Source organism: Ornithorhynchus anatinus, chromosome 1, assembly GCF_004115215.2.
Source record: "Ornithorhynchus anatinus isolate Pmale09 chromosome 1, mOrnAna1.pri.v4, whole genome shotgun sequence".
Taxonomy (NCBI): Eukaryota; Metazoa; Chordata; class Mammalia; order Monotremata; family Ornithorhynchidae; genus Ornithorhynchus; species Ornithorhynchus anatinus.
In genome coordinates this window covers 168,030,391-168,042,829 of record NC_041728.1, presented here as the reverse complement: position 1 = coordinate 168,042,829, position 12,439 = coordinate 168,030,391, and the positions used below count along the sequence as shown (strand labels likewise).

The 12,439-nt window shown below is 49.0% G+C and overlaps 1 protein-coding gene across 3 annotated transcripts in view; it reads right to left on the bottom strand.

Annotated features, from left to right (window-relative positions):
• Positions 1-12,439, bottom strand: part of PPP2R3A (protein phosphatase 2 regulatory subunit B''alpha) — a 114,769-nt gene that overhangs the window by 54,845 nt on the left and 47,485 nt on the right. For all 3 annotated transcript variants that reach the window (XM_029059712.1, XM_029059729.1, XM_029059722.1), the window contains exon 5: positions 10,391-10,465. In XM_029059712.1, the coding sequence (XP_028915545.1) occupies positions 10,391-10,465 (75 nt within the window). The remainder of the gene's footprint in view (positions 1-10,390; positions 10,466-12,439) is intronic.

Below are 12,439 nucleotides of genomic sequence, written 5' to 3'. Positions count from 1 at the left end.
AAGCAGCGTGGCTCAGTGGAAAGAGCCTGGGCTTCGGAGTCAGGTCATGGGTTCGACTCCCGGCTCCGCCACTTGTCAGCTGTGTGATGTGGGCAAGTCACTTCACTTCTCTGGGCCTCAGTTACCTCATCTGCAAAATGGGGATTAACTGTGAGCCTCACGTGGGACGACCTGATTACCCTGTATCTCCCCCAGCGCTTAGAACAGTGCTCTGCACATAGTAAGCGCTTAACAAATACCAACATTATTATTATTATTACTCTCCCAAATGCTTAGTCCAGTATGGGAAGAGGCTTGGCTTAGTGGAAAGAGCCCGGGCTTGGGAGTCAGAGGTCGTGGGTTCTAATCCCAGCTCCGCCACTTACCAGCTGGGTGACTTTGGGCAAAGTCACTTCACTTCTCTGTACCTCCGTTAGCTCATCTAGAAAATGGGGATTAAGACCATGAGCCCCACGTGGGACAACCTGATAAATTTATATCTGCCCCAGGGCTTGTGCTGATTAGACCGTAAGCCCGTCAAAGGGCAGGGACTGTCTCTATCTGTTGCCGACTTGTACATTCCAAGCGCTTAGTACAGTGTTCTGCACATAGTAAGCGCTCAATAAATACTATTGAATGAATGAATGCTTGGTACACAGTACGCGCTTAACAAATACCATGATTATTATTAGTGCTGCACCCAGTAAGTGCTCAATAAATACGATTGATCTCTCCCCTGATTAGACTGTGAGCCTGTCATTGGGCAGGGATCAACTCTGTTGCCGAATTGTACATTCCAAGTGCTTAGTCCAGTGCTCTGCATATAGTAAGCGCTCGATAAATACTATTGAATGATTGATTGATACCTGAATCCCTTGGCTGTGGATTATTTCACATAAACCATGTTTTCCACTACCGCCTGTATCCGTAAGGCAGACTACTGAGGAAGAAAAAACTACAAAGTTCTCCCACCTCTTGTTACGGTATTTGTTAAGCGCTTACTCTGCGTCAGGCACTTTACTAAGCGCTGGGAAGGTTGGGCACAGTCCATGTCCCACACGGGGCTGACGGTTTGAATCCTCATTTTGCAGATGAGATCGCTGAGGCCCAGAGAAGTGAAGTGACTTGCCCAGTGACACACAGCAGAGAAGTAGCATAGCCGGGATTAGAATCCAGGTCACCTGACTCCCAGGCCTGTGCTCCTTCCACGAGGCCATGCTGTACCCGTGTTTGTGCGTGTGTCCTTCTCCCATCTCCCATCATCTCCCTTTTTCTCCTGGAGAAAATGGAAGTCCTGCCTATCGGCATGGATTACAGAACCGAAGCACACGAGGATGGCAGCCAAACTGGCTAGTTCGGAGCTGTCACTGGGGAGATAATAATAATAATGACGTTGGTATTTGTTAAGCACTTACTATGTGCTGAGCACTGTTCTAAGCGCTGCGGTAGAACAGGGTAATCAGGTTGTTCTACGTGAGGCTCACAGTCTTCATCCCCATTTTCCAGATGAGGTAACTGAGGCACTGAGAAGTGAAGTGACTTGCCCAAAGTCACACAGCTGACAGGTGGCGGGATTCGAACCCATGATCTCTGACTCCTAAGCCCGTGCTCTTTCCACTGAGCCATGCTGCTGTTGTAGTGGGCCATTTTGTGAATCCCGTAGCTGCCCCCAGGTGGATTAGCTGGACAGATTTCAAGGTGGGACTTTAAATCTCTGTCACTGCCCGAAGAAGCCAGGATTTTTTTTAAGAGTATTTGTTAAGCACTTATCGTGCGCCAGGCATTGTACTAAGCACTGGGGTAGACACAAACCGATCAGGTTGGACACGGTCCCTGTCCCACACGAGCCTCACAGTCTTAATCCCCATTTTCCAGATGAGGGAACTGAGGCACAGAGAAGTTAAGGGACTTGCCCAGAGCCACAATGCCGGTGCTCTGGGGCGTCTTCTCCGACCAGTGGCTGGAGCTCTGGAGACACTGCTCTAAACGGCGATGGGAGTTTTGGGACCTCTGCATTAACCAGTGATATTTAACCAGTCCTTGCTGCCCTCCCAGCCTCCGGTCTCTCCCCACTCCAGTCCGTACTTCACTCTTCAAGCTCTGGCCGTGTCACCCCACTTCTCAAAAAACTCCAGTGGTTGCCCACCCACCTCCGCATCGCACAAAACCTCCTCACCACTGGCTTTAAAGCAATCCGCCACCTTGCCCCCTCCTACCTCACCTCGCTACTCTCCTCCAATCCAGCCCGCACACTTCGCTCCTCTACCGCCGAACTTCTCACTGTGCCGCCATCTCGCCTTTCTGGCTGCCAACCCCTAGTCCACATCCCGCCTCAGGCCCGTAACGCCCTCCCTCCTCAAATCTGGCAGACAACTACTCTCCCCTCCATTCAAAGCCTTAACGAAGGCCCATCTCCTCCAAGGAGCCTTCCCAGACTAAGCTCCGCTTTCCCTCATCTCCCACTCCCTCTGCGTCGCCCTGACTTGCTCCGTCTGTTCTTCCCCGCTCCCAGCCCCACAGTACCTATGTATATCTCTGTAATTTATTTCTTTATATTAATGTCTCTCTCCCCCGTTCTAGACTGTAAGCTCGTTGTGGGCAGGGAATGTGTCCGTTTCCCGTTGTACTGTACTCTCCCAAGCGCTCAGTGCGGTGCTCTGTATGCTCGAGAAATACGACTGGATGAACGAATGAATGAATCTTAGCTCTAGGGCCTCTGCTTTGACCTGTGTCGGGAGTGCAGGTCGGTGGCAGAGTCAGAATTAGAACTCAGGTCCTTCTCAGACCTGTCCTCTAACCACTAGGCCATCCTACTTCTCAGTCTCTGCGTCTCTGTTCATTTTCTCTGTTCTTCATGGGAAAAAGTGGGAAGCAGACGGAAGGAGAGTTAGGAAAGGCGGAGCAAATTGTTGTTATGGATCCAGCGCTGCTTAGCTCGTCCACGTTCATCATCAGCCTTGGTCTGGAGGGCTCCTCTCTAGGTATCTCAGGTGAAGCGAGGAGCGCTCAGGTCTTGAGAAAAATCGGCTCTTCTGAGCCTTTAGGGGCTAGGTAGTCGCCCTGGACACTGGATCAAGTGATAAGTGTACGATAAACAGTGGGGCTTAGCGTACAGAGCACGGGCCTGGGGCTCAGAAGGTCAGGGGTTCTGATCCTGCCTCCTCCACATGTCTGCTGTGTGGCCTTGGACATGTCACTTCATTTCTCTGGGCCTCAGTTTCCTCATCTGTAAAATGGGGATTAAGAGTGTGCGCCCCATGTGGGATAATAATAATAATGATGTTGGTATTTGTTAAGCACTTACTGTGTGCAGAGCACTGTTCTAAGCGCTGGGATAGATACAGGGTAATCGGTTGTCCCACATGAGACTCACAATCAATTCCCCGTTTTACAGATGAGGTAACTGAGGCACAGGGAAGTTAAGTGACTTACCCACAGTCACACAGCTGACAAGTGACAGAGCCGGGATTCGAACCCATGACCTCTGACTCCCAAGCCCGGGCTCTTTTCACTGAGCCACGCTGCTTCTCTGTGTCCAACCTCACTACCTCGTAACTATTCCGGCGCTTACAGCAGTGCTCGGCATATAGTAAGTGCTTAACAACTACCATAATAATCATTATTATTAATAAGTAGAGACACACGCACCCCCATGTACGCACCCCTCAGGTACACACACACACGTACACATAAACATATACACACTCACTCCACTCCCATGCCTCCTCTCATTCCCAGATGCCAATTTAGGCATTTTCAATCCATCAGTCAACGTTATTTACTGAGCGCTTACTGTGTGCAGAGCACTTACTGTACTAAGCACCTGGGAAAGTGCAGCACAACAGCGTCGGTAGACATGTTCCCCGCCCCCAGTGAGCTTAACGGTCTGGAGAGGGAGCCAGCCATTAATAGAAATAAATCATTCAGAATACGTCACTTAAAGCCAGGTAGATAATTTATCTATATAATCATTTTATGGACAACTCAAAGGTCACGTCCTGCTTTTCTGTTAGAGGATACATAACACCTTTGCATTCAAAATGCCACTGTTAGAGAACCAAACTGCAGCCCCAAATAATAATAATAATACTGATGGTGTTTGTTAGGCGCTATGTGCCAAGCACTGTTCTAAGCGCTGGGGTAGATACAAGGTAACCGGGTTGTGCCACGTGGGGCTCACGGTCTTAATCCCCATTTTACAGATGAGATAACTGAGGCCCAGAGAAGTGAAGTGACTTGGCCCAAAGTCACACAGCTGACAAGCGGCAGAAGCGGGATAATAATGCTGGTATTTGTTAAGCGCTTACTACGTGCAGAGCACTGTTCTAAGCGCTGAGTTAGTTACAGGGTAATCAAGTTGTCCCACGTGAGGCTCACAGTTAATCCCCATTTTGCAGATGAGGGAATTTAGGCCCAGAGAAATGAAGTGACTTGCCCGCAGTCACACAGCTGACAAGTGGCGGAGCTGGGATTCGAACCCCCGACCTCTGACTCCCAAGCCCGGGCTCTTCCCACCGAGCCACGCCGCTTCTGGCCCTGAGCTCCACAACCTCGAATTTTTCGAGACGCTCAGAGGCCAGTGGCTCCCCACTGAGGAGAGCAGAGCAGCCCCCAGTCGTTTATTTGCTTTCTAAGCTACAGAGCCAAGCCCCGGCCAAATGGAGAAAGGCATTAAACAGATGAGTTTCTGTATTAAAACATGACCTCCACTGTCCAGAAAGAAGAACTGCTTCTTTAGTGGCTCCTGACAGGATTCGGATGGTGACTGAGGCAGCTAAGGAGGGGAAAGCTCCCCTCTGCCGTCTGTGGGAGACAGCGGGGCCTGGTTCCTGACGACATTAAGTCCGGAAGAGACAAGAAGCCTTCAAGGGCAGCGCGTCCCGTGTTCCCCGCCGAAAGAAACTATTGCAACCAGATAAGAGCGTAGGCAGACTCTTCCTCTTTGGATTGGAGCTAGCTCTAGGTCGTTGGCTGGTAGACTATATCCCGTAAGCTCGTTGTGGGCAGAGAATGTGTCTGGTTATTGTTACATTGTACTCTCTCAAGTGCTTAGAACAATGCTTTGCACACAGCACTCCTCTCATTCATTCATTTAATAGTATTTATTGAGCGCTTCCCATGTGCAGAGCACCGTACTAAGCGGTTGGAATGGACAAATCGGCAACAGGTAGAGACAGTCCCTGCCCACTGATGGGTTTACAGTCTAATCGGGGGAGATAGACAAAAACAATAGCAATAAATGGAATCAAGGGGATGTACATCTCATTAACAAAATAAATAGGGTAATAAAAATATATGGAAATGAGCGGATGAGGACAGTGCTGAGGGGAGGGGAAGGGAGAGGGGGAGGAGCAGAAGGAAAAGGCGGGAAAAGGAGGCTTAGCTGAGGGGAGGTGAAGGGGGGGGGCAGAGAGGCAGCAGAGGGAGGGAGCAGATGGAAAAGGGGGAAGCTCATTCTGGGAAGGAGGTGAGCCCTCTAATGCTAACCTTCTCACCGCACCTTGATCCCGTCTATCTCGCCGCCGATCCACGTCCCGCCTCTGGCCCGGAAGGCCCTCCCTCCTCAGATGTAACGGACAGTGACTCTCCCCCGCTTCAAAGCCTTATTGAAGGCACAGCTCCTCCAGGAGGCCTTCCCTCACTAAGCCGCCCTTTTCCTCTTCTCCCACTCCCTTCTTCATCTCCCTGACTCGCTCCCTTTATTCATGCCCCTCATCCCAGCCGCACAGCACTTATGTCCATATCCGTCATTTATTTCTTTATATTGTCTGTCTCCCCCTCTAGACTGTAAGCTCACTGTGGGCAGAGAATGCGTCTACTATTGTGTTGTACTCTTCCAAGTGCTCGGTACGGTGCTTTGCACACAGCAGATGCTCAGTAAATACAACTGAACGAGCGAATGACTAGCATGACGGAGGTGCCCCAGGCTCTGGGGAACTCTGGGGTTAAAAAGCCCCAAAGAAAACTGAGAAAGCGAGGCACCGTGTTTGTTTCTGGGCTTGGAGGTTTTTTAGGTCGCTCGGTGACCTCACCCGGGACAGATGTGAGCTGTGGGATGAGGAGGGGTGGGGGACTCTCCCAGGGAGCCCTCATGGAATGCTTCCCCTGGAGAAGGAGAAAAGTTCTGACACTGTTAAGCACCTGTCCTCAAACGTAGCCATCTACGGCTGTCGATAGAGAATCGGGATCGATCACTGACTCCTACCCATATAGTCCAGAGGACTATTCAATATGAAGATAAGGCTTTTTCTTTTAAAGACACTCTCGGTTAGACCCGTGGCGACTTTCATTAGAGGGTAATCTCCTTGTGAGCCGGGTCTATGTCACAATTACTCTTCCTCCCTTCAAAGCCTTACTGAGGCCCATCTCCTCCAAGAGGCCTTCCCTGACTAAGCCCTCCTTTCCTCTTCTCCCACTTCCTTCTGCATCACCCTGACTTCCTCCCTTTATTCATCCTCCAAAGAACTTATATACATATCTCTAATTCATTTATATTATAATTAATACTGATGGTATTTGTTAAGCGCTTACTATGTGCCAGGCACCGTTCTAAGCGCTGGGGTAGATACAAGATAATAGGGTTGGACACAGTCCCTGTCCCACATAGGACTCAGAGTCTGAATTCCCATTTTACAGAAGACGGGAACTGAGGCCCAGAGAAGTGAAGTGACTTCCCCAAGGTCACGCAGCAGACGAGTGGCGGGGCCGGGATTAGGACCCATGACCTTCTGACTCCCAGGTCCGTGCTCTAACCGCTAGGCCGGGTTGCTTCCATAGGTCTGTCTCCCCTCTAGACTGTAAGCTTGTTGTGGGCAGGGAACGTGTCTGTTTATTGTTATACCATACTCTCCCAAGTGCTTAGTACAGTGCTCTGCACACAGTGAGAGCTCAATAAATACGACCGAATGAATAAATGAACTTTGTTACTCTGTACTGCCCAAGTGCCAAAGACAGTACACGGCATCAGGGAGCACTCAATAAATCCTACTGCTAGTACAAATCATACGTTGAAGTGGTAATACTAATAATATCTGTGGTATTTGTTGAGAGCTTACTATGTGCCTGGCACTGTACTAAGCACTGGGGAGTATACAAGCGAATTGGGCTGTCCCAGTGTCCCAAGGTGACCCTGGGGGACCGACCATCTCAAGGGCAATTGCTATCTCGTGACCTTCTGAGCCAGCGGGCGGAACTCGGAAGTGAAGGTGGGACACCGACCCCACAATCGAAACTCCCAGATTGACAGCCCAAGCTGGGAATATTCATTCATTGATTCAATAGTATTTACTGAGCGCTTACTATGTGCAGAGCACTGTACTAAGCGCTTGGAATGTACAAGTCGGCAACAGATAGAGACAGTCCCTGCCCTTTGACGGGCTTACGGTCTCCTCTGGGACACTGGGACAGCCCAATTTGCTTGTATACTCCCCAGTGCTTAGTACAGTGCCAGGCACATAGTAAGCTCTCATAGTAAGCTGTGTTTACCCCAGCGCTTAGAACAGTGCTCTGCACATAGTAAGCGCTTAACAAATACCAATATTATTATTATTATTATTATTCGTCGGGGGAGACGGGCAGACGAGAACAATGGCAATAAATAGAGTCGAGGGGAAGAACGTCTCGTAAAAACAAGGGCAACTAAATAGAATCAGGGTGATGTACATCTCATTAAACAAAATAAATAGGGTGATGAAGATATATAGTCGAGCGGACGAGTACAGTGCTGAGGGGGTGGAACGGGAGAGGGGGAGGAGCAGAGGGAAAGGGGGGAGAAGAGGGTTTAGCTGCGGAGAGGTGAAGGGAGGGGTAGAGGGAGCAGAGAGAATACAGAAGGTGCCCTCGCCCCTGTGCCAATCAAATTAGGAATGGAGGATGGGGGAGGGCAGAGATTGGATAAACTGAGGCCGGAAGCTGGAATGGCCTAAGGGCAGTGGTGATAAATACCTGCCGCCTCTAACCTTGCGGGTCTCCTCAGTCCAGAGCGTGAGAAGGCCGCTCTGCCTGCACCGAGTGAGTAGCCGTGCGATGGGTGAGCGTCCCAGCCTGCTGAGCGCTCGTGGGGTTGGAAGCCAGGCGCTTCACCATGGGTATGTTTGTCAAGGGCTTACTATGTGCCAAGCACTGCTCTAAGCGCTGGGAGATACAAGGTGATCAGGTTGTCCCACGTGGGGCTCACAGTTTTAATCCCCATTTGCCAGATGAGGTAACTGAGGCACAGAGAAGTTAATAATAATAATAATGTTGGTATTTGTTAAGCGCTTACTATGTGCAGAGCACTGTTCGAAGCACTGGAGGGTAGACACAGGGGAATCAGGTTGTCCCACATGGGGCTCACAGTCTTCATCCCCATTTTACAAATGAGGTAACTGAGGCACAGAGAAGTTAAGCGACTTGCCCAAGTTCACACAGTTCACTAGCGGCGCACAGGGATTAGAACCCGTGACCTCTGACTCCCAAGCCCGTGCTCTTTCTACTGAGCCATGCTGCTTCTATGTAACGTTTAAACGGATTTGATAGCAATGTTGGTATTTGTTAAGCGCTTACTATGTGCGGAGCACTGTTCTAAGCGCTGGGGTAGACACAGGGGAATCAGGTTGTCCCACATGGGGCTCACAGTCTTAATCCCCATTTTACAGATGAGGTCACTGAGGCCCAGAGAAGTGAAGTGACTTGCCCACAGTCACACAGCTGACGAGTGGCAGAGCCGGGATTCGAACCCATGACCTCTGACTCCCAAGCCCGGGCTCTTTCCACTGAGCCACGCTGCTTCTACATGCCTAAGTGGGTGCCTCCCCAGTGGGACGTGAACAGGGTGGGAGCTAGCCGCCTCACCAAGTGCGAGTAACACCTAAGTGGGTAACGCATAACTGGGTTCAACGCATAAGTGTATGTAACTCATAAGTGTATAGAGAAGCAGCGTGGCTCAGTGGAAAGAGCCCGGGCTTGGGAGTCAGAGGTCATGGGTTCGAATCCCGGCTCTGCCACTCGTCAGCTGTGTGACTGTGGGCAAGTCACTTCACTTCTCTGGGCCTCAGTGACCTCATCTGTAAAATCGGGTTAACCGTGAGCCTCACATGGGACAACCTGATCACCTTGTAGCCCCCCCAGAGCTTAGAACAGTGCTCTGCACATAGTAAGCTCTCAACAAATACCAACATTATTATTACTATCATTTAATGCATAAGCGTATTTAACGCAAAGGTGGATTCCTGCTGGGTGGGGTGCGCACATGGTGGGAACTAGCCACCTCACCACGTGCGAGTAAATCATAAGTGAGCTCTGCTTGGGTGGGCCCGGGTGTCCGGCCACACGCGAGTAACATACCAGTGTATTCCTCCCGTTAGGGAAGCTCTAACACCCTATTCCTCCCAAAAGGGAAGCTTTAACACCATATTTCTCCCAAAAGGGAAGGCCGATTTGTCTCATATAAATAACTAATTAATTCAATTTGCCCCGTGGAATAAATTTTATACAAAACTCAGGTTTTCCATCCCCGGCCTCTCTCTCTCCCCGCACCGATTCCGAAAGGACCTCCCCCCAGTGACGGGTGACACCCAGGTGGGGCTCACGGTCTCAATCCCCATTTTACAGATGAGGGAACTGAGGCTCAGAGAAGTGCCTTGCCCAAGGTCACCCCGCAGACAAGTGGCAGAACCAGGATTAGAACCCGTGACCTTCTGACTCCCAGGTCCGTGCGCTAACCACTAAGCCGTGCTGCTTCCCAAGTGGTGAAATGGAGTCTTCGGCGTGGAGTAAGTAATTATTTATGCTCCACAGTAGGTGTTGGATATAACCAATCATCTCCAGGGGAAAACAAAGAGCAGGTTATGACCTATAAATTCTTAATGATGTTGGGCCTCGGGTTGCCTTAGAAACTGCTTTCCACAATCATATCCAGATTTAATTCTCAGGGCCCGGTGCGGGGGATTTTTGTGGAAAATGTCAGTCGATCTTTTGCTCCACCTTGGACTGAGAGTGTTTAAGTTTGGTTAAATATCAATATCCAGGGCACAATATGGGACCCACCTATTAAGAGCCTAGAATAAGAATAGGCAATTTGATTCCATTTCTGCCCAACTGGCTCTGCTCTCTGCCATATGGGCATTAACTGGGTGAGATTATTCACTGGCAAACTAGGGAGAGACTCTTCGTTGGAAATAGAAAGTTCACTGTTGGCTACACTTCAAATTGATTTCACATTAATTTGGTACGTGAGGGACCTCTTAAAGTACTTGGCCATTTAAAACAAATGGAACAGGCTTAAATAAAATAAATGATTAATTCTCTCTCAGAATTCATCCTCTTCCCACCTTTCTCACAAGGAGCGGAGAGCTCGTCTTAATAGATGGCTTTGGCGAGGGTGGGTTTTAATGGCCATTCGATCCTATGAAAAGTAGAGAGGCCGACTTACCGTGGTGATGTAACGGGAATGGAATTCTGGTGCATCCTTCAAGAACGTCAGACCAGGGTGTGTGTCCACCACATCCTGAAAGAGGCCAAGAAGTAAAGCTGAAAAAAATCACATTTCTTTCCCTTCAGTGACCTCTAAGTTTATTTATTTGGGTATTGTTAGGTACCTTTTTTTTTGGTATTTGATATTTACTATACACCAGACACTATACTAAGCACTGGGGTAGATACAAGCCCTCTCTTCCCCTCTTTCCCTCTGCTCCTCCCCCTCTCCCTTCCCCTCCCCTCAGCACTGTGCTCCTCTGCTCAACTGTATATATTTTCATTATCCTATTTATTTTGTTAATGAGATGTACATCACCTTGATTCTATTTATTGCTATTGTTTTAATGAGATGTTCAAGCCCTTGATTCTATTTATTGCTATTGCTTTTGTCTGTCCGTCTCCCCCGATTAGACCGTAAGCCCGTCAAAGGGCAGGGACTGTCTCTGTTACCGATTTGTCCATTCCGAGCGCTTAGTACAGTGTTCTGCACATAGTAAGCGCTCAATAAATACTACTGAATGAATGAATACCAGTAAATCAAGTAGGACCCAGTCTCTATCCCACATAAGGCTCACAGTCTTAATCCCCTTTGACTGTTAACAGGCACAGAGAAGTGAAGTGACTTGCTCGAGGTCACACAGCAGGCAAGTGGCCGGAGCTAATTCATTCCATTGTATTTATTGAGTGCTTACTGTGTGCAAAGCAGGGTACTATGTGGCTTGGGAGAGCACAATATAACAATAAACAGCCTGTTGTGGGCAGGGATTGTTTCTCTTTATTGCTGTATTGTACTTTCATTCAGCATGGCTCAGTGGAAAGAGCCCGGGCTTGGGAGTCAGAGGTCATGGGTTCGAATTCCGGCTCTGCCGCTTGTCAGCTGGGTGACTGTGGGCAAGTCACTTCACTTCTCTGTGCCTCAGTTACCTCATCTGTAAAATGGGGATTAACTGTGAGCCTCACGTGGGACAACCTGATTATCCTGTATCTGCCCCAGCACTTAGAACAGTGCTCTGCACATAGTAAGCGCTTAACAAATACCAACGTTATTTCATTCATTCATTCACTCAATAGTATTTATTGAGCGCTTACTATGTGCAGAGCACTGTACTAAGCGCTTGGAATGGACAAAATCGGTAACAGATAGAGACAGTCCCTGCCCTTTGACGGGTTTACGGTCTAATCGGGGGAGATTACTTTCCAAGCGCTTAGTACAGTGCTCGGCAGAGGAAGCACCCAATAAATACAATTGAATGAATGAAGACACATACATATTCCCTGCTCACAACAAGCTTACGTGCTAGAACCCAGGTCCTTCTGACTCCCAGGCCTGTGCTCTATCCTCTAGGCCATGCTGCTTCTCTGGAGTAAGTTCTTCTTACTTCTTTCAATCAGTGGTATTGATTAAAAATGTATTGTATGCACAGCGCTGCTCTACTACTAATAATTGATAACAATAATTGAGTATTTGTTAAGCACTTCCTATATGTCAAAAACTGTTCTAAGTTTTGGGGTGGAGATACCAATTAATCAGGTCAGACACAGCCCCTGTCCCACGTGGGGCTCACAGTCTAAATAGGAGTGAGAAGAAGGATCGGGGATGCCCATTTCACAGATGAGGACACTGAGGCACAGAGAATTTAAGTGACTTGCCCAAGGTCACACAGCAGGGAAGTGGTAGAGCTGGGATTAGAATCTGGTTCTCCGGCTCCCAAGCCTGGGTTCTTTCCAATAGACCACGCTGTTTCTCAGCGCTTTGGTACTTAAAATGATAACTTAGTCTTATTGACCGTCTTTAATGCCAAAGCACTTTATACCGCTTACCTCAATTGAACCCAGACAATTCCCCTGCGGGGTACTGTTAGGTATTATTCTCATTTTACAGATGGTGAAACTGAGGCATAGGGAAGTCAAGTGACTTGCCCAAGGCCACACAGTAGACACTGGCAGAACCAGTTCTAGAGCAGCTGCTCGGGAGAGAAGCTTGACTAAGTGGACAAGGGCGCGG